This window comes from Onychostoma macrolepis, chromosome 04 (assembly GCF_012432095.1).
Source record: "Onychostoma macrolepis isolate SWU-2019 chromosome 04, ASM1243209v1, whole genome shotgun sequence".
Lineage (NCBI taxonomy): Eukaryota > Metazoa > Chordata > Actinopteri > Cypriniformes > Cyprinidae > Onychostoma > Onychostoma macrolepis.
Genome location: NC_081158.1, coordinates 4,309,598 through 4,333,405, shown reverse-complemented (window position 1 = coordinate 4,333,405; position 23,808 = coordinate 4,309,598). Strand labels below are relative to the sequence as shown.

At 37.6% G+C, this 23,808-nt stretch overlaps 1 protein-coding gene across 1 annotated transcript in view; it reads left to right on the top strand.

The window, feature by feature from the left end:
- The window catches only part of LOC131538390 (membrane-spanning 4-domains subfamily A member 15-like), a 33,087-nt gene that overhangs the window by 408 nt on the left and 8,871 nt on the right, over positions 1 to 23,808 (top strand). Inside the window, exons 2-6 of the mRNA XM_058772255.1 lie at positions 3,965 to 4,243; positions 4,366 to 4,423; positions 18,332 to 18,533; positions 19,428 to 19,538; positions 22,491 to 22,562. Of these exons, the coding sequence (XP_058628238.1) occupies positions 3,985 to 4,243; positions 4,366 to 4,423; positions 18,332 to 18,533; positions 19,428 to 19,538; positions 22,491 to 22,562 (702 nt within the window). The 5' untranslated portion in view covers positions 3,965 to 3,984. The remainder of the gene's footprint in view (positions 1 to 3,964; positions 4,244 to 4,365; positions 4,424 to 18,331; positions 18,534 to 19,427; positions 19,539 to 22,490; positions 22,563 to 23,808) is intronic.

The following is a 23,808-nucleotide window of genomic DNA, read 5'->3' as shown; positions in this document are numbered from 1 at the left end:
GCTGAGTACAGTTATTGGATTTTACATTGGAAAAAAAGATACCTGAAAATCAAATGGGTTGCAATATGAACACATACAGGTGCTGGTCATATAATTAGAATATCATCAAAAAGTTGATTTATTTCACTAATTCCATTAAAAAAGTGAAACTTGTATATTATATTCATTCATTACACACAGACTGATATATTTCAAATGTTTATTTCTTTTAATTTTGATGATTAGAGCTTACAGCTCATGAAAGTCAAAAATCAGTATCTCAAAATATTAGAATATTTACATTTGAGTTTGAATAAATGACCATCCCTACAGTATAAATTCTGGGTATCTCTTGTTCTTTGAAACCACAATAATGGGGAAGACTGCTGACTTGGCAATGATCCAGAAGACGAACATTGACGCCCTCCACAAAGAGGGTAAGTCACAGAAGGTCATTACTGAAAGGTGTGGCTGTTTACAGAGTGCTGTATCAAAGCATATTAAATGCAAAGTTGACTGGAAGGAAGAATTTGGGTAGGAAAAGGTGCACAAGCAACAGGGATGACCGCAAGCTTGAGAATACAGTCAAGCAAAGCCGATTCAAACACTTGTGAGAGCTTCACAAGGAGAGAACTGAAGCTGGAGTCAGTGCATCAAGAGTCACCACGCTCAGGCGTCTTCAGGAAAAGGGCTACCAAGCCACTTCTGAACCAGAGACAACGTCAGAAGCATCTTACCTGGGCTGTGGAGAAAAAGAACTGGACTGTTGCTCAGTGGTCCAAAGTCCTCTTTTCAGATGAAAGTAAATTTTACATTTCATTTGGAAATCAAGGTCCCAGAGTCTGAAGGAAGAGTGGAGAGGCACAGAATCCATGTTGCTTGAAGTCCAGTGTGAAGTTTCCACAGTCAGTGATGATTTGGGCTGCCATGTCATCTGCTGGTGTTGGTCCACTGTGTTTTCTGAAGTCCACAGTCAACGCAGCCATCTACCAGGAAATTTTAGAGCACTTCATGCTTCCTTCTGTTGACAAGCTTTATGGAGATGCTGATTTCATTTTCCAGCAGGACTTGGCACCTGCCCACACTGCCAAAGGTACCAAAAGCTGGTTCAATGACCATAGTGTTACTGTGCTTGATTGGCCAGCAAACTCGTCTGACCTGAACCCCATAGAGAATCTATGGGGTATTGTCAAGAGGAAGATGAGAGACACCAGACCCAACAATGCAGAAGAGCTGAAGGCCACTATCAGAGCAACCTGGGCTCTCATAACACCTGAGCAGTGCCACAGACTGATCGACTCCATGCCACGCCGCATTGCTGCAGTAATTCAGGCAAAGGAGCCCCAACTAAGTATTGAGTGCTGTACATGCTCATACTTTTCATTTTCATACTTTTCAGTTGGCCAAGATTTCTAAAAATCCTTTCTTTGTATTGGTCTTAAGTAATATTCTAATATTTTGAGATACTGATTTTTGACTTTCATGAGCTGTAAGCTCTAATCATCAAAATTAAAAGAAATAAACATTTGAAATATATCAGTCTGTGTGTAATGAATGAATATAATATACAAGTTTCACTTTTTGAATGGAATTAGTGAAATAAATCAACTTTTTGATGATATTCTAATTATATGACCAGCACCTGTATATACATACATTTAGACATATTCATATATAAACATATAATCATCATTCAGGTTACATCTAAATATGAATACATAGACACATATGTGAGCCTGGAGCACAAAAGCAGTCATAAGCAGCACAGGTATATTTGTAGCAATAGCCAACAATACATTGTATGGGTCAAAATGATTAATTTCTCTTTTATGACAAAAACCATTAGGATATTAAGTAAAGATCATGTTCTGTGAAGATATTTTGTAAGTTGTCTACCGTAAATATATCAAAACTTAATTTTTGATTAGTAATATGCATTGCTAAGAACTTCATTTGGACAACTTTAAAGGTGATTTTCTCAATATTTAGTTTTTGCACCCTCAGATTCCAGATTTTCGAATATTGTCTGATCATAACAAACCATACATCAATGGAAAGATTATTTATTCAGTTTCAAGTTATGACTAGTTTTGTGGTCCAGGGCCACATATTCATATGCTTACATAGATATGTTGGTTACACTTTATTTTACAGTATGTACTTACAGTATACTCACAGTGTTCTTAACAGGAAGTACTGGTAGTATAAGGTAACTACACGGGTTAAGATTAGGTGCAGGGTAAGTACCTGGTTATTACCCACTTATTTTAACATATAATAAGTACATAGTAGGGATGGTAAGATTCACCAATTCGCATTGGTGCATCAGCATAAAAATTAATGATGCAATGCACTGATTTAAAAAAAAAGTGTGCACTGGATACTTTACTTTACTTTATTTTATTGGTTTATAGTAATGTGGACAACCTCTTTTAATGAAAAGAGCAGCTTTAGCCTCTACGGCTAATTTCCAGCTGTAGTCCCCAGCCAGTTGTTAATTGGCATACATCAATAAATACATTACAATTAAAACAAAACTTAAGCAAAAGCTTAGACAAACAAACAAAGTGGTACAAAATTGAAACAGACAAGCAAACACAACTTGCAAAGACATAAAAGCAGGTCAAGCAATAAACTAGAAAAAATTGACACACAATTAACAATACAAATTGTTATTTGTAACATATTTGCAATGCTAAAAATGTATTTATTTATATATAATTATTAGTAGATGCACTATACTTTTATTATTTACAAAGTGACCAATAATTTGCGACCAATATTTTCTATATAGATTGATTTGTCCTCTCTAAACTGTTTCTCAAGCGCGTTCTCTTATCAACACTGCTGCTACAGGAATGTGACTTATCACAACACCATGGCGTTAGAAGTCAGAAGGCACTTAAGTTAATTTATGATTTGCTATCTGTTTGAAACAAAGATATAAAAGTAAAAACTGTTTATACCATATTAAATTGCATAGCATCCTATTTTTTCCATTTCATCGTATTGCATTGAATCGCATTGTGTGGCTGTGGTGTGTCCTGTGACAAGCTTGATGCGTCACAATGGAAATGACAAAAAATCATGTTGTGGGCTCAGCTAGAAAGTTTGAAAGATCTTACTGCTTTGCTGCACTGATTCTTAAATTATGTGTGGGGTGTAGTCTAGAGCTCACCCGGGAAGTGTGCTCCACTCTTTTAGTTCTTCACCCTAGTGTTTTGTTCATAAATATATGATTTGAGTTCGAGCCCATCTTTCTGCTTATTATTACACTAATGAACCTGAGTCACCTTCTGGTCTTACTTCATTAACACATACACACATTCTTCTTACAACCTTTATTTCAACAGACAGTATAGAACAATCAAAGATTGTTGAATAAATAATAATATGCAGTTATGTGTCTGTTAGTTTTCAACTTAGTTTTCCTTTGTTCTCTTAAATACAGGTATGTCCTTTTGTTCACCTGTGTTGCATTAATTTTGTCATTAGTCCCTCGCTTGCTTTGGTATTTATACTCTGTGCTTTGTTCAATTCCTTTGTCGGTTATTTTCGTTATCCTTGTCTGTGCTCCTGTGTGTATTCCTTGTGGATTTATTATTAAAGACTATTTTTGTATTACCCCTTCATTGTGCTCTTTATATAGCAAATGCACAGTACATATACATTTATAAATTATATAAATTGGAGGAAGTTTGTCATCTGACCAATCTGAAGGATTTGTGAGATATCATTAAGTTAGAGCCTCTTACTTCTGTTATCAACACAAGGAAGACACAAGTGTAATATAAGCCTGTGGTGCCATCTTGTTTACTACAGTGAGTTAGAGAAGAAACCTCTGACAGAATTGGGGTTGGATGAGGTGCCTCTGAGAAACTTGATTTGATCAGAGCTTCATTTCATAAGCCAAATAGGATTTCAAGGTTTAGGTTCACACGTTAAGTTTGAAACTATTTCAAATCTATTTCTTCTCGTCCTGCAGCTGTGAACTTATGAAGGACGATGGTGTCTGTTAAAGATCTACTCGTGGACTCACTGAAGGAACTGGTAGAAGCTGATCTGAAGGAGTTTAAGTGGCACTTAGAGAATGATCATGGGTGTATAACAAAGAGTGAAATGGAGAATGCAGGTAGGTTAAAAACAGTGGATAAGATGGTGGCCTGTTTTGGACCAGAAAAAGCTGTGAAGACCGCAGTCTGCATCCTGAAGAAGATACAGCAGAACCATCTGGCTGAGGAGTTGGAAAACAAATACAAACAAAGTAATGTCTTAAAAGTGTGATTGTTTGACATAAACTTTCCTCTTTACTCTGCTCATGTGTTTGTCTGATTTATGTCGTCCAGGCAGTGATCCTCTCTCTCTCTCTCTCTCTCTCTCGCTCAGCTCAGGATCAGGGCAATATGAAGACATCTGCTCCTGTTGCAGCCGATTCAAACATGGGGTAAATACCATTCACTGTCTCTACATGGAAACAAGAATATATGATGGCAAACAGCAATTGTAGGGCCAAAAAAAAACAGATATACAAATACATTTGTATAGAGTGTCCCTCCAGTTATCCACCTGTTTTGGAAAGACATACACCGGACATTGGAGGCCATATTGAAGATTAATCAATTTCATGTGTTATATTTGGGAATTCTGGATTTGCATGAAACAAATATCTATGGATAATATTCCTGGTTGCAGCTGAAAAGGCTATTACTCTTAATCCACCCACTCTAGAAGACTGGTGTCACACCTCGTCACTGGCTGTGTTTCCATTACCCTTCAAATTGTGCAAATTGAAATTGCGAATTAAAAATACACCTAAGGGAAATGCGTCAATTTCGCAAAAATTCCCATATGTATTGCAAAAATGTTTTTACACTCGCATGAGGTGGTTTTTCAGGCAATGCAAAAAATGAATATTTCGTAAAACTGCAATGGAAATGTTTTTTTTTTTTTCTTCGCATTTACAGGTCACATGGCTTATGTAAAAAGTCATATGATCATTCTTCAATTACTATAACCTCCAAGAAACACTTCATACGTGGCCGCTCTCAGGCATAAGGAGCTTTCCCTGCCATTAAAGCTTAGACTATTTATGCTGCACACGTCTGCAGTGCGTTACAGCTCCGACACAGCCACCGGAGCTGATTACAGTCAAGGCTTGTGTATATACCAGCCGAGCCGCGCATGTTTCTGAAGCGGCTCTCCGTGGTGCTTCTGTACAGATTCACGCATACGCCTCTTTCGATTAAATATAGCCAAAATCTGTTGCCATGACTTATCGCAAGAGGAAAAAAATTATGTTTTAGTCACAAAACATCGGTTAATGGAAACACCGTCATTTCGCAATACTTTTTTATCGACATTTATAAAATATTACCAAAGTTTTGCACAAATCTGTAATGGAAACACGCCTACTGTTTGGACTTTGTTTTCACCGATTGTTTAATTTGGTGTCATGGTCACTGATTTCAGTTCGTCATTATGTTCAGCTGTGTCTTATTAGAACATCACAGTTATATATGGTATGAGAACAGTAGGACCTGTAGATAGGGAGTATGTGTTATTTAATGAAATTATAATTATATTTTTTGAATGACAGAATTGTTTTCTCAAACATAGTCAGTGGGGTAAAACGCCCCCAGGGGGCAATGGGCAATTACTGCTGTTCTGAACATCAAATCCTTTGTTTTTCCATCAAATGTATTCTAAGTAGTTGGTTGAATAAAAATATTTGGACTTTATATTTAAAAATTACCTCAAGTTAGCATCAGGTAGCTAGTTAGCTAGCCAGTCCCTTACAAAAAATTACTGCAGTTTTTTTTTTAAAGTAATACTGCAGTTTTTGTTACATGTAGAAAAATGCAGTTTTTTGGACACGAAAAAACTGCATTATTGCTATTTTACTGCAATACATCTGAAGTACTATTGAAATACAACTGCAGTAGAGCTGTAGTATTACTAACAAACAACTGCAATAGAACTGCAGTATTACTGCAATACAGCTGAAGTATTACTACAATAAATCTGCAGTAGTACTGCAATACTACAACTGAAGTACAATTCAGTACTACCAAAGCAATACTAATAAAATGCTGTACAGTAACACTGAAATGCAACCAGAATATTCAGAATAACCAGTTTTCTTTTACACAACTGCAATATAATAAATTAAGGTACAAAACAACAGTGAATGTCTCAAACAGCAATGCAACAATAAATGATTTTACTTTTCTTTAAACTTAAAATAACAGGCTGAGAGTTACACTAAAAGTATTTAGTGTTTATTTACAAATCACACAATCATGCACATTTCTTGAACACATGTTTTGAAGAGCTTATCCTCATCGTTCCGCTCGGTTCTTATGACTGCCTTCATCTCAGATGAGGAAACACTAGTTTGTCTGGAAAAACAAAAACAAAAACTATCAGAAATTCTCAAGTTTCAGTTACACTTTTCACTACAGGCATATTTAATAATCTTGTGATGTCACCAAGTGTGTGTGTAAAGTATTCATTCTACTCCCAGTTCATTTCTTATGGCATATTGGTCAGCATTAACAGTGTCTTTGATCACTCCAGGTAACAGAAGTTAAAGGGTTGGTTCACACAAAAATGAAAATTCTGTCATCAATAACTCACCCTCATATCGTTCCAAACCCGCAAGTCCTTCATTCATCTTCAGAACACAAATGAAGATCTTTATAATGAAATCTCAGAGCTTTCTGTTCCTGCATTGATAGTCCATGCAGCTACCGCTTGAACAATAACATGCATTTCTGGAAAAAAGCATAGACACAATCATGTTTAAATACTGTACAGAATCCTCAAATTATTTGCCCTCTTTATCATTTTGGTTTTCGTTCAAAATTCTAACCTTAAATAATTAAAAATAATAATAATAATAATAGAAAAAAAACATAGTTTACAAATATACAAGTATATAATTTAAATATATTATTAGAATACAGTATATAGAATATATGTGTTCCACAGTTATTCCTTCATTTAATACTGTGTGTAGCCTATAACCCTCTTCACACATAAGTGCTAATCCATGGCTAGGTGTGCATTACATGATTTTTAATGCATGAGTTGGATGCAAAGAACCAACCGACATGAAACAGGTTGATTAAAATTGTGTAATACACACCTGTTACAGCTAGTTTAAAAAGTTAAGTTAAAGCTGCCTTTAAAGAGATAACTAACCCAAAAATGAAAATTCTGTCATTAATTAGTCACCCTTGTGTGGTTTCACACCCGTAAGACCTTCTTTCTTCTTTGGAACACAAAGATATTTTTAAAGAAACAGAGAGCTTTCTGACCCTGAATAGACAGCAATGCAACTCACACATTCAAGTTCCAGAATGGTAGGAAAGACATCGTTAAAGTAATTCATCAACTCCAGTTGTTTTAACTCAATTTTATGAAGCGACACGAGTGTTTGAGTCCAAAAAAAAAAAAAAACAACTACAACTACTTGCCTACTAAATACCACTTATTTACAAAAATATTGGTCTGTAATGTGCATTCATGAGAGCATCACAACGCATGAGTGTTGTGTTCATGCGACAGAAGACTAAACTGAGGTTAAACCACTGGAGTCACATGGATTACTTTCACAGTGTCTTTCCTACTGTTCTGGAACTTAAATGTGTGAGTTGCGTTGCTGCCTATAGAGGGGTCAGAAAGCTCTCAGATTTCATCAAAAATATCTTAATTTGTGTTTTAAAGATGAATGAAGGTATTACGGGTTTGGAACGACATGAGGGTGAGTAATTAATGACAGAATTTTCATTTTTGGGTGAACTACCACTTTAATGTTTGTGGAGTACAATTTGACTGGAATGCACACTTTCCAGTCAATCAGAGAATCAGAGTCCACAAAAAAAATGTTGAGAGCTGATGTTAAGCATTGAGAATAATTGCTGTTATATCTAGATTTCATTACCTTTCCACTGCCTCAGCTCTCTCTCTGTTTTCATACTGAAATTACACTAATATTTAACTCCTCGATCTCTTCATGTCTGAAGATCTCTTCCATGTCTGAGACGACAGAGGACTTATACACTTGATTTCTCCAGCACTCCCACAGGTCTTAGTTCCTGAAATACAATAGCAGCTATTATGTATTATAAACTATAAAGATAATAGTTAATAAAAGATCAATTAAATAAAGTAGATTACTGCTCACCATTATTTGAGTGCTTGTTTCACCACAGCCATCATCTTCTGTTGAATTATATTTTTGGTCGTCTTTTTTTAGTTGTTACCAGTGCATTTTCCTGAAAATAGCAATCACACACTGATAAAATGTCCATTTCCACACATTAATGTCACACTACCGCACATAAATGCTGGTGTACAGTGCTGTGAAAAAAATCCTGATTTATTCTATTTTTGCGTATATCCAGCACTAAATATTGTCAGATATTCCTAAGAAAATTTACATAAAACAAAGGCAAATACAGTTATCATTAATAAACTGTATTTTGTGTTTATTCAGGTTGCCTGTTTCATGCACATTTCAAGTCACCATTATTTATATAGCGCTTTATACAATACAGATTGTTTCAAAGCTGCTTTACAGTGATAAAAAGAAAAATAATGATGCAAACAGAATTCACATCTGCTGTGAAGCAGCTCTAAACAGTAAAACATGTCATTGTTCAGTTGAAATCAGTGTTGACTCGATAAAAATCATCAAATATAAAATAATTTCAGTGCATCTAGATAGCAGTGGCGTCATCATCAATAGTGCCGGTGGAGTCAGATCAATAATACTGCTGAATATTATTAGTCCCCAAATAAGCACGCCAGAAGTCGACAGCGGCAAGGAACCCAAACTCTGTCAGGTGACAGAATGGAGAAAAAACCCTCGGGAGAGAGTATGTTTAGTTTAGGGATCAGTTCTCCTCTGGCCAACACATGAACATGGTGTGATTATGATTCAGGCTGCATCACAATTTAGTGTGAAATATTCAGGACTGTAGGCCTACAAGTTACGGATCTCATTTAAAGACTAAAATCTAAAATCAGGTTTACATTTGTGCCTGAATGTGAGTGACCTTTAAAGCATTTCCAGAAATAAAGTTTTCACTTCCTCTCTTCTCCTCTTTCCTAATGCGTCCTCTGCTGCAAAGAGCGGTACACTGTACGCGGAACACTTTTCAGTCAATTAGGGGTTGATGCTCTCCTAGAAACAAACAAACAAACAAATACACTGTATTCAGTACAGTTTAGTGTATTCCATTATTGTAAACGATGTACTGATGCTATTGAGAGCTGAACTGAGCTGGACAATAACATGACTCATTTCTACAGAACTGCTTAACAAACAGCTGAGCCATAGCAGAGTTAAATGCATCTATACACAGGGCTGTCACTGGTTGGATTGAGATGTTGGTGTTTATTATAGTAAAAGTGTAGTAAAACAGCATTAAAGCAGTGGTTTTGTCTTCCTCTCAGACTCAGTTCTGTGTGTTCTGTGCAGAGACCCGCGCGCGGTACAGATCAGATCAGCACTGAAGCGTGTTTCTTCTCAGCTTCTTCTCATCTCAGCGGGTTCAATAAGATATCCTTCAAGTCATTTTACATCTCTCTAAAATTATAACTAAAGATATGAGGACATTAGACGTTATACTCACTGCTAAACTGGATGAGTCGACTAGTCTCGCCTGATGAACTTCTTCCGGAAAGTGTTTCTTCTCTTTTGTAGCACTTGTGAAAGGTCTCGGAGTGTAATGTTGTTATGTCTTTGTGCTTTAATTGTGATAGTTCACATATGAACGACGTTGTCAAACCAAAACGTGTTTTATACTTTTATATCCATCCTGCAGTAGACACTACAGAAAAGACGCTGATTTACTGTCTGTTACAAGTAATCCGCTGCTCGCGAGACTCGTCAGGACAAGATCTCACGTGCAGGTTATTAATCTATGCGGGTGAAATATTCCATAGGCAAATATCTTTTGTATAAAAATATTTTTGTACGAATATTTTATAGGATGTCTACATTACAAAAAAAAATAAAATAAAAATAAAACACTTGCCAAGTCTACTGTAACCACAGCACTTGCTACATGTTGCACAATACAGCATAACTGCAGTACAGGGCCTATATAAGAAGACTTTATTAGAAATGACAAGAACCTCATTGCCATTAAAGTGAAATTACTGAACCTAATCATAGGAGCTTTATTTAAAAAAAATGCTCATAAAAAATAAATGCAATTAAATAAATGTAATCAGACAGACTTAGAAGCTTTTGCATCTGAAATCTTCACCTGCATTTCAGCGTATCACCGAACTGCAGTTATATTGTATCTGTACTTCATTATACTGCAAATCTACAGCTGCACTTCACTGTACTTCAGTTTTACTGCTCTTGAACTTTAATGAACTGCAGTTATATACTTCATTATACTGCTTTGTACTGTAGTTTCACTGCAGTTGTACTTCAATTTACTGCAGTTATTTTTTGTAAGGGGTTAGCATCAGCTAACAAAATTTTTCAAAAAGACTTATTGTAAAGTGGAAGTTGTGACAACGGAGTTGGGGATCCAAATGCAAGGCTTTATTTACAAACGTGGTCAAAACAGGCAGGGTCGAACACCAGCAAACAGTATAATCCAAGGCAGACGCAGAAGAGTAAAACAATCAGAAAACTAGGAAACAGTCCAGGGTCAAAAACACAGGCAGGGCAAAACTAGGAAACAAGGAACACACAGCAAAACATGGAAACATTCAATACTAGATCGCTGTATTCGAAACAGTATTTATAAAAGAGTACGTGAGAATTACCTGGCTGGTGCACTAATTCTCGTGAGATTCGGACGAACTGTATGTATTTATGTGTATTTATATATTCTGTGGCGTGGGACCAAGAAATGTTCGTCCAATCTTTCCTACCTGCCTGTCAGCATGTGTATTAGCATACCTCTGTGCACCCTGTTCGCGCAGACAGGATTCGACATCAGTGCGTTCACGCACGCTGTGCAGAAGAACATCAACAACCCCATCTTCCTTTCTGGTATTGTTGTACTATTTGATAAATCAAAAACTGTTTAATAACTTTGAATGACCTAAAGGGTTAGGGTTGATCACAACGGCCATTAATTGGCTGTCGGTGAACATGTCAAACCAGTGATCAAAGACTACAGATTTTAGCGTAGGATTATAGGAATCTTTTAGGATTTTCAAAATTTGTCTCAGACGACCAAATCATGGCCAAAATCGTACAGTGTGAGCTGGGCTTTAATCAAACATTAAAAGAAACGACGGAATCACTCGCTGCTCTTGATTAAACTACTGTTTATTTGCATTTTTGTTCTTCTTTTTAATAACAAAGATAAAATAAAAAATAGCTATATTGCGTTTAATAATATAGTGATTATTATTAAGAAAAGAACTGAAGGAAAATATGCAACGTTGCTTGGTGATTTTGCTTTGGAATCTTCCAAAAACTTTAACTTGATTTTTCTCAAAATCAACTCTTTTGACTCTATCGCCTTCAAACGGCTGTAGCTCAATTCCAATTCCCACAAGTCATATATAATTTTGATGGTATTTTAATGGAGAATGAAAATAACTAATTTTGGGAAAATTTGCTCATTCCAACTCATTTTGCCAGCACGGGTCACATTTGACTTTAATGAGTATGCAACACATCTTGTTACGGTATGTGCATGTTTTCAGAAATGTGCTCTGACACCCACAAGATGAGCATCTTAGGCCTTGAAAAATAGCATTTACATCATTTAGCATACACTTTTATCCAAAGGAAATTACAAATAGTGAAAACAACTAGCGATTCATCAAGGGGGCAATAACATGAGAAAGTTTCAAACGCGTTAGCAAAAAAACAAAAATAGCACGTAAGAACTCGGAGGGATATAAGAAATAGGGAAATCATATAAGATTTGCATATCAGCAGGATGCAGTGCTGAAGGAAGAGATTAGCATTGATAAACATGCCTGAATTTCTGATTTGTTTAACAAATGATGTTTTATTAACAAGGTTCGGGAGGAGCAAGATCAGATAATCAACCAATTCAGTACAGGTGGAACTCATTTAGTTAGTCATCTTAAGTAGCACAATTCACATACTGCTCAAGCTCAGAGCCCTCCCTCAGGACAGCACGCCAAATAATCAATCCGATTACAATTTTGTAAGTGTGAACTCGTGAAACGAGGATGAGTGTCACATGCATGCAACAACAGTTAACCCTTCACCTTTGATACACCTTGATACTGAGGAAAATTGAGAATTCATTGCACAGACAGAATCTAAATTAAAAGAGGTCGGGCGGGGTGACAGACCCCGCTTGTGAGGAGATCCTCCTGACGGGAATCTCCCATGGAGAGCCGTCGAGGAGAGAAATCAGGTCCGAGAACCATACTCGGCCCGGCCAGAACGGTGCTACCAGAAGTAGACTGACCTCGTGCCAGCGCACTCTCGCCAGAACTCCCGGGAGCAGAGCGATCGGGGAAAAATGTACAGACGAAGCCTCGGCCACTTCTGTACCATGGCATCCAGCCCCAGTGGAGCTGGATGAATTTAGAGAGTACCAGAGGGGACATGCGCTGTATACTTACCTGAGTAGCGAAGAGGTCCACCTGAGCCTGGCCAAACACTCTTCAAATGTGCTTCACCCCCTCAGGGTGAAGCATCCATTCCCCGGGCCTCAGCCCCTGCCTCGACAGGATGTCTGCTCCCACACTGAGATGCCCAGGCATGTGAACTGCTCTCAGCGAGAGGAGTTTGTCCTGGGACCACCCAAGGATCTGGTACGCCAGCCTGTGCAGGGGGCGTGAACGCAGACCTCCTCGGTGGTTGATGTAAGAGACCACCGCAGTGTTTTCGGTGCTATCGCACCAACACCGGCGATCTCTAGGTCTGGGAGAAAGTGTTTCTGTGAAACACCGCCAGCATCTCCAGGCAGTTGAAGTGCCACATGAGACGGCGAGTACTCCACAGACTGCGGGCAGGGTGAGGGACACGTCCGTCGCTAGCGTACGCAGCAACACGGAGCTCCCAACACCAGGCCCTGAGACAAGAACCAAGGATGTCTCCACATGTCTAAGGCACGTAGGTACCACCACGTGACCTTGATCATGTGAAGCGGTTTTCCCTTGGGAGAACCCTTGGTCTTGAGCCACCACTGTTGAGTGACTGGCCTTCTTTCACTCTCCTGACTGCTGTGAGGATTGACTCGATCCGAGCAGGGGACACACGTGCCTGCATCGTGGTCGAATCCCACACCACACCAAGATAAGTGGTTCTCTGTAATGGAGAAAGCACACTCTCCTTGGCGTTCAGTCTTAACCCCAACACTTTCATGTGAGCAAGAACAACATCTCGATGTTGAGCCGCCATCTGCTCTGATAGAGCAAGAATCAACCAAAGTGGATATGCGGATGCCTTGTAGCCGCAACGGAGCTATCGGCATCCACACACTTTGTAAAGTGTGGTGAGTGTTAGGCCGAAGGAAGAACCCGATATTGGTGAGCTTACCGAAAGCAAACCTCAGGAACTCCCTGTGAGTGGGAAGGATGGAGATATGGAAGTATCGTCTTTTAGATCGATCGCGACAAACCCGTCCTCGGACATGATCTGAGACACGACCTGTTTGAGCATCTTGAACTTCAGTCTGCTGACTGAGTGGTTCAACTGATGCAGGTCTAAAATGGGACGCCAAACCTTCATCCTTCTTGGGAACTATGAAGTACCGGCTGTAGAACCCGGAATCTCTTTCGTAAGGAGGGACCACCTCGATGGCCTCCTCTCTCAAGAGAGTACTCTACTTCTCGTTCCATTACCAGAACCTGCTCGGGGCCCACCAGAGTGGGATTCAACCCGTTGAAACAAGGCGGAGGAGAACCAAACTGGATTCTTTAGCCTCTTTCTACAGTATGCAGGTCCCATGGAGACACATTTGGCAGTAGTTTTCACGCTGCCAAATAGTCTACTAAGGGAACCAGTTTCTCAAGACTGGCCTCTGGTATAACCAGGGCGGCTAGCTCGGTGTCCTGGAACGGCACGCCGGCAGGAGACGGCCAAACTAGCTGCTCTAGAAACCCCTGAAGGGGGTGGCGAGCATCTCAGCTCCACTATGTTTCCGGGCGGAAGAAACTGAGATGTGTGCTCGCTGGAGATCGCTGCGCCCTGGAACACCGACGTGGCAGGGTTGGCAGACCGATCTCCTGAGGGCACTGAGGAGAGACGGGCACCGTGTATGCCGCTCTTCCCCAGAGGGGCCGGCCCTCAGAAGTCCTGGGCCATAGGCAGCAGGATGTTTTTAGCCAAAGACTATCCAGCGAGAGTGACGGTCCGCAGATGCGCCTTCTGCTAGAAGGCCTCGGCCCGGAAGCGCCACTCTGACTCCAACATACTGGGGAGTACGAGAAGTGAAGCTCCCTATAGCTCCCACATCAACCTCCTCAGAGGAAGAGAAGTAAAACATAGTGCTCTTACTCGAGAAAATCCCAAGTTTTCTTAGGCTCCTTACACATACACATCTAACTTCTCCTAGTTAGATGAAATAGATCATTTAATTCCTCAAAATTAAATGGAGAAAAACAACCAGACAAGTAAACACGGTCTGATATGAAAGGATTCATGAAACGAACGAGAATGACATAATGCACGCGTCGCCTCTTAAACTATCCCTTTAAGACAATATTAATATCTTAGTCTAACTGTGATTGAAGAATGAGCATGCAAGTTGTTCTTACTTTAGATATCATGCGTTTCTGTCTGAAGCTAAACTACATGTGTAATGGGACGAACGAGACAAGAGACATACGCAAAGCTTTTATTAACAGACGTGGTCAGAAACAGGCAGGGTTGAGCATCAGCAAACAGATATGTATAAGACAAGACAAAGAGTATTCCTAGGGCTGGCGTGGGTCATCGATCGGTGAACAGAATCCCGAGGGCTTGACAACAGGGGTAATCCGTAAACACAAACAATAGTCCAGGCAGGGGCAAACAGAGTCCAAACGGCAAGACGATGGGGCAATCCAAAATACTCAGGCAAAGATCACGACACGAATAATTCAGGCAATAAACAGGATAAACTAGACTGAGATTAAGTAAACTTAGAATGGCTTGGAAAAGCCGCTATCACTTGGTGAGCGATAAACGCAGAACAATACTCCAAACGAGGAAGTCCAGGGCTTATAAAGTGTGTGTGATTGGCTACAGCTGTGTGCGTGCAATCAGTGCAATGGGTGATGGGAAATGTGGTCCAGGGTGACATGTAACAGTCTGTGTGGTGTGATAGTCAACAGAATGCAAAGGTGACCTCTGGTGGCAATTGGACGGAAGTCCATGAACCGGCTTCATGACAACATGATTATTCTATATCTGCTCTCATTTTTCATTCAGCACATCACAACAATTGGTTATTACTCTAAACAAAAGCCTTTTTCATTTTTCTTTCTCATGCAATCTATGTCCACATCTTATTTCTGTTTGTCATACTTCCTATGATTTTTTGGAAACGTACATTTGAATGTGCTAGAGAGTGGAGGGTCTGTAGGTATATAGAATTTCCTGGTATATAGAACATCTATAGGTATATTTTTGCTGTTTTCATTTACAGTAGCAACCAATTGTTATTCCTTATTTACTTGTTCTATTTTTGAAGCTTGTGTCACGAAAACAAATTCCTTGCATCTTGATTAATAAAAGTCACGTGGCAGCACTGACAAGAAGTTTATGAGCTTCTGAATGTTACTTTTAGCATGATCTCTGATCTCTGTGTGCGAGTGGTGTGTGTGTGTGCGCGCGCATTAAACTGACCGCGTTTTAACACATTGGCCGTCACACACACATACAGTGGTGTTCAGTATGGTCACACTGTATATCTGTTATTCATGAAACTTTGAAAGGTTAAAAAAAACTATTTATGAAAAAATCTTAAGAAACTATTTGCACGAATATCAAATATTGCTTTTTTTATTGTATCATTTAAAAATGTTTAAGTACTGTATAAATACAGAATGCATTAAAGGGGTCATGTGATGTTATTTTAAAGATCATTATTTTGTGTATTTGGTGTAACAGAATATGTTGACATGCTTTAATGTTCAAAACACATTATTTTTCAAATACTGTACATTATTGTAGGTCCTCTATGGCCCGCCTCTCTCAAACGCGTCGTTTTCAACAAAGCCCCTCCTTCCGACAAGTGCAGTCTGCTCTGATTGGTCAACTGACCCAGTGCATTGTGATTGGCTGAACACCACAAGCACGCGTCGGAAATGTAACGCCCCTTTCCATAATCACGATCTTCAGCTTTCAAGTTAGTTTTATCAGTTCAAGCCCAAGAGGGGAACAGAGTCGCGTGACAGACAGTGATGATGCTCGTATGTGTTTGCAGTACACAAGCCGCGATTAAGACGATTTCTGACGGGCTGTACACTCCACTGTGATGTGACCCTGTTCCCCTCACACACACACACACACACACACACACACACACACACACACACACACTCACACACACACACACACACACACACACTCACACACACACACACGACGCGATACGTGCAAAACTCCGCATTTGAACAGTCAATAGCAAATACTTGAACTAATAACAAAACATACTTGCAGTCACTGATTCAGAAGCACCAGATTGTCAGAGCTAAGTCAGCATTACCTCCTCTCTTAGGTCATAGTAAAGTCAGAATTGACCCTTTTTTTTTTAGAAATAGCCTTTGCACAGCCAGCCTTGTACTCTCCTAGGTTCACGAAACTGTCGTCCATAAAATGCGTTGCACAAATTCGAACATTCAAACAAAATGCTGTTGTGTTGTAAACAAATCTTAACAATGATTCCTAATTGCATCTACTTCCGGAAGACCAAATAAAGTGCTTTTGCTTTCGCTCCCTGACACGGCTGCATCAACACTACTGCGGTTACTGAAGCCACGCCTTCTCTCCTCGCGTGCACATTTGGACGGCATTACGCAAATATTCCCACATCGTGACGTAGACATGTGGAGGCGTGTTTGAATGAGCCGTTTTAGGAAGGTGTGGACGAGTCTTAACTTCGATAAAGAATATCTCTTTGGGTTTGAGACTTTAGTCTTTGCAACTTCAGGGATCTTATCTATGCACAATCAGCTTGTAACACTCCAAAGAGAAAGAAAACTTGAAATCACATCATATGACCCCTTTAAGAAAGAGGGCGAGGGGGTGGTATTGGCACAGTGGTTGAGCAGAAAAATTAAAAATGGCACGTCATGCCGAAAAGGTTGCCAACCCCTGCTATAGCGGATTCAGTCTCATTTCCTTCTCAGGGAACCATGGTTACGTATGTAACCTGAGAAGTTTTTTTAGTTTTTGAAAACAAGAACCCCAATAGTCATAGTCTATGTGTCTGCTTATACTAACACCTATGAAACAATACTTTTAGAAAAGAATGGAAATTGAAAGCACATGTTAGTGGAACAATTATTTTTATTTAGTTTTTGTTTTGATTTTCAAAGCTGTATCAAACCAGTAAAGTGTAACTTTTCCATTTTGGAACAACAATTCATTGTTTATATGAGTGCACTCACAACACAAAAATGCTATTTGGTTGAAATTCATTTACACTTCTGTGTCCCAAAGGGTTTAGTCCGTTATCAACTAAAGAGCGTTACCTGGTTTGACTATTTTTTACTATTTTTTTGTGTGTGTGTGTGTGTGTGTTTTTAAACGTATTTTCTCATGAAATGGCTAGCTTTGCCATTTTTCATAATCACCTGAGCTCCACCTGCTTCCCATATCATTCTGGGAAAAAGTATCAGCAATTACACATATGACATGGAATTTGCATTGGCTTGTCTCAGAAGAGTGAACAGAACTTCAGAGCAAAGCGGGAAAAACCAGCTGAAGAGAGGATTTTTTCCCTTGTAAAACAGTAAATGTATATTTACACTAAATCTGAATACCTTTATATAAATATGTATGTATGTATCTAAAACTAAAAATGTTAGTAATGAATTGATTTCCATTATTTGATAATAAGTGGATCTATAATGGCTAGTAGGGCAATTGTGTAAGTGTCTTTGGAATAGAGCATCTACTAAATGCTTTAAATGTAAATGATAGAGATCAGTTTAAACATGAGCTGTTTGTTTTACAGTATATTCCCTGTTTTCAATGTTTAATAGAGTTATTCTAGTTGATAACAGTAATTCATCCGATGGTATGGCATAACTGCATACATAAGTGTTTAAACAATATGAAGACCACATTTATACTATTTTAATAAGTTTTAACATGTTTTTTTATTAACATATAAAATCTATTGTATAATCATATCCTTTACATGTTTTGATTTACTATGATTTTGTACAGGTCAAATTCAGATCCTGAAACGAGAATGTTGACTGCCGTACCCATGAATTCTTTTGCAATCCAGCTGCAACCACCAATAAAAACAACACCAGCTGGGACTGGGTCAAATGCTCCTGTGCCTGTATACGGCGAACCGATAGCAGGACTTTCACGTCTTCATGGATTTCGCATATTTCTAAAAGGCCAACCAAAGGCCCTTGGGGTGAGAAATTTTTCGTAAGCCCAAATATTTTTTTTTATTTGTGCATGTTAATTTTAGGTAAGAAAGGTACATGAATCAATTCCAAAGAAGGATGGGTAAACACATTAACAAAGCATACACCAATTTTATTGAAGAATATGACTTTTACATAGGTAACAATGCAGTAAAGACACAAACATCAAATTTATCATTTAGAGAGTGAAACTGTAAAATTTACATTTGTGACCCTAGACCACAAAACCAGTCTTAAGTGTCAATTTTTTGGAATTGAGATTAATACATCAATGGAAAGATTATTTATTCAGCTTTGATGATGGTGATGTATGGTTTGTTAGGATCGGACAATATTTGTCTGAGATACAACTATTTGAAAATCTGGAATCTGAGGGTGCAAAAAAATCTAAATATTGACAAAATCTCCTTTAAAGTTGTCCAAATGAAGTTCTTAGCAATGCATATTACTAATCAAAAATGAAGTTTTGATATATTTACGGTAGACAACTTACAAAATATCTTCATGGAACATGATCTTTACTTAATATCCTAATGATTTTTGGTATAAAAGAGAAAAGGATAATTTTGACCCATACAATGTATTGTTGGCTATTGCTACAAATACACCTGTGCTGCTTATGACTGCTTTTGTGCTTCAGGGACACATTTTAGAAGCAAACTATCAAAAAATGTGAAATAATAGGCAAATTTTGCACGTCCGCTAATCAGTATGTGATTTCATACAATGAAAATTCCACACTTGTAGATTTTTTTTCCCGATACAATAAAAAGTTCATAACTACGGCTGCCAAAAATTTGTTTTGTATATTTGCTACTGTTTTACTTTATAAAAGACTCTTTTATACTATTCAGAATGTACATTTTTCTTGTCCTGCACAGACTGTCCAGATAATGATTGGACTGATGACTCTCCTGCTTGGCATTGTGTCTACAGTTTATGGAGGATCCAACTTTGTCTTTATTGGTATTCCTTACTGGGGATCTACCATCGTAAGAAATTTTACGGTTTAGTGTTCTGTCTTTTATGATATAAGCTAAAGTAGGTAGTCTACCAAAAATGCCTATTACCGCCATGTGTATCACCGCTGCAAGGACATGACAGTAAATACAACAGTTTGAGAAATCAACACTGGGTGGCGCCAAGAGACGGTTGTCTGCATTGCTCAGTAACGCTAGAACTGCTGTATTCCTATATAAATTAAGATAAAATAATGAATTACATTACTGGTAGTAATAACTGGTAATAATAATATCATGACTAATTAGTCATCGTATAGATGCTTAATGTTCTAGCTATATGACTACTGTTACAGTAAAATGTGACCCGTGCTGGAAAAATGAATTGGACTGCGCATGGGGTAATTTTGAGCTACAGGCAAAACATTTTTTTATTTTAGTCGAATTTGAGGTTTTTACAAAAAATAGTTCATTAAGCCCTCGTCTAGCGATTCAAATGCTCCAAATAATAATTAAACATCTAAAATTACCTTTGTTGGTACATTTTCTGAGAGGATTACCTTTTCTCTGCTCACTTCTCACACTGACTGTTACCCAAAGCGCCTGCATAAATCCCAATAAAATATACACAGAATACAGTATTTAAGTATTCACACAAACATAATCTGTTATGTCTTAAGTAGTGCTGTCAATCGATTAAAAAATGTAATCGCATTAATCACAGTCATGGACTGTGATTAATCATGATTAATCGCAAATTTAAAATGCTAGTATTTACCTGTAAATGTGTTGAAATAAAGAAATGTATGACAAACTAGTTTAAGGAAATATAACCTTTCACACTTCCGCCAGGTATGAGACATTATCCTTATTATTCTTTTATCATTATTCTTTTGTTTTTATTCAGCCATTATCAGCCTTTATACTGGCATTAAAACGTTTACCAAGCCACATCGCTTCAATCCCAGCATACATTTACCCAACTATTATCAAAAGTATTTCTAAATAAATACAACAAAACATTTTCTTGAGACCTTCCGTGAAGTATTATGACAAAATGCATTATGAAGAAGAATTGGACCTGTTCTGCAGGTGCATTAGAGCTAACATTAGCATCATGCTACATAAGACAGTTTATGAGATTAATAGTACACTTTTACTCAGAACTCACTTCAAACCACCATCGAGTGTTTGTAATAACTTCCTTTTGCGATCACATGTGGAATTTGGTCGTTTACTGTTGTTAAAATATGCTATTTATAGCCTTTTATATCGCTGCACAAATTAGCATTTCAGATGTACACATTCTACTCAAGAAAATCACATACAGACCATATCTATCGTAATCATGTGTTTATTATCTTATATAATCTATAGTGGCTGTTGTCATGTTTATTTCTGCTGCTCTGCTGAAACTCACGTTGTTTGATGTTACAACCGCCTCTCCGTTCTTAAGTTGCCAGGGATACATTTCAAGTATAATACACATTAGTATAAGGATCTATTTTAATTTTAATTTGTCTATATACACTTTGAGCGGCCGCGGTACATTATAAAAGTAGCCCAAAAAACCGCAAACCACGGCTCTGTAATTTTTTCCTGCAACTGTATTTTCAAAATAGCCCACTTGTGCCGTTACCCTGGCAACACTGGTGCTGTACCCTCATCACACAATGACAGATAACCTTCCGCGCTGCGATGACGGGAAGAAGTTATATTAACGCGTTACATTTTTTTGATTAATCGCATGCGTTAACGTTGACACCCCTAGTCTTAAGTGAATATTTGGGGAACTGCTGGGGAAAAACATCGGATGTGTAACATTACACCGTGTGCCGCATTATTAGGCAAGTTGATATTCTGGTCATATTTTTTTCCAAGAACATTTTACCGATTCCAAATCACATTAATAACTACTATTGACTTTGTATTTAATCATTTATAAGTGATATATAATTATTCATGAAGGCTGGAAGTCAAAAACTCCTTATATTCAGGTGTGCAGAATTCTTAAAGTCAGGTTTTCTTTTACAGATAAAATGGGTCAAAAAAAGAGATTTAACTCAGACTAAAAGTCAAAAATTATTAAATGCCCATGAGAAGGATGCAATACTAATGTAATACTAGAATTAGCAAAGTTAAGGCATGACCATTGGGCAGCGAAATGCTCATTGGGTCAGCGCGGTCAGAATAAACAGGTGGAGAAGAAAAGACACGTTAACTGCAAATAAATTAGGAATTAAGGTGAAGAATTAGGTGTGAAAGCATCAGGAAACATTTAGTCTCCAGCACCATCATTTTCCAGAACTGCAACCTTCCTGGAGTGCAATGTGTCAGGTTCTCAGAGACCTTGCTTGGGTAAAAAATCCTAAACAATAACCCTCACTTAATAAGAATAACATGCTGAAGCTCCTAAAACTTCAAGAGTCACTCACAACTCGTCTGTCCATAAAGCCTATGAAAAATCAGTCTTCATGTACGTCACAACACTTCAGCATGTTATTCTTATTAAGTGAGGGTTATTGTTTAGGATTTTTTTGGCCCAAGCAAAGTCTCTGAGAACCTGACACATTGCACTTCCATGAAGGTTGCAGGGATTTTTACATTTGATGATGTTTTTTTTTTTTTTTTTAATGCTTTTGTTTAAATATAAAATGAAAAAGGTAATACATTATTTGTTTTTTTATATTTGTTCTACAGTTTGTTTTTTTATTGGCATCTGTTCTTATTTATAATAACAATGATAAAATAAAATCAAATAGCTATACTGTGCAGTATAAGGTGCAGTAAAATGTCTCAGATTACAAATGTAACTATAGTTCCCTAAGAAGTGGAATGAGACACTGCATCTGCTGACGATCAAGCAAGTGTCTTTAATGCAACAATCTTATGATACACATGGCGGTAAAAAGCTCATTCTGGTTGAGTACAATCTGTAAATATTCCAACAAAAGCCTCAATATTTGCCCTTCTCTCTCCTCTCAGTACATTATTGCAGGCTCACTCTGCATCGCTGCAGAAAACAGCAAACTTAATTCACCTTCCAGCTTTTGTTTGGTATGTACAGAACACTCTGTATTTTTAGGGTTCCAAGCACCTGAAGTGTTTGTACTGATTTTCTGTAATGATTTCTCAAAATTAAAGATGCACACCAAATTGCATCAAAATTGAACTTATACAACCTATACAACTACAATTGAAATTCCTTAACACCATGACTGTAGGATCGGTAAAAAATAATCTTCTTTGGTGGATGTCTGATAATATGACTCATAACTAATAATATGACTCATGAAAAAACATGGCTGCTTGCAGCCAATCAAATTTCAGCCGTTAATAACATCAAATTTGAATGGCCTACATTTATGAAAATTGGCATACTTGTGCATATTGTGAAAACAAGTATGTGTACCAAATTTAATGAAAGAATGATTATATATCCTTTTGAGCTGATAATATATTTATTAATGTGCTGACGTTCATAGTTTTGGTTCTACAAAACAATGCACATTAGAGTGTAAGCACAACTACACACACACAAATGCATTGTTTAAAAAGGATAGTTTCAGGGTTATGTTCTGTTTATATTTGTGCTGTGTCCCAATGTGCCTACTTATACTACACCCTTAAAGTATGTACTCTTTTGGTGAAGAAAAAGTACAGCCAATCAGAATCCAGTATTCAGACAGACCATGGCATAATTTAAACTACTTAGTCAGTACTAACAATAGCTGTTAGCTGATGTTCAGTTTGCATATGCTGCTCTCCTTCTAGTCACTATTGAACTCTTCCCTCACTTGAATAAAGCTCCAGGTGAAGGGTTGCCAGTTATCACAAAAAGAGCAAAACAAACCCCTTTAAAAATGCAGTATAATAAGTAGACATGGCAACACTGCACCAGGGACAAATGTAAACAACGTAACTAATATTAATAATATACTACAAAATTTAAAGAAAGTAAGAATTTACTATGAATAGAATATTTCACTGTAAAATACTTAGATATTATAAACTAATTAAAGGTTAACAATAACATGAGATTTAAAAATAATTCAGAAACATCTTATTTTAAGTTTAATTGCACCTACAAGTTGCATTTAATATCAATCAGCTGGGGGCAGTTCATCTAAAACTTGAGTGTGTTTTTACTAAATAAATAATTTCTCAAATAAAAGAAAAATCAAACAAGCTGAAGTACTTTTCATTTCTAAAGTATTTGAGTTTATTTATTATATAAAGACATTTTTGTCGACTTTCAGAATATCTACATATATAAATAACTATATCGTGAAATATACTGTTA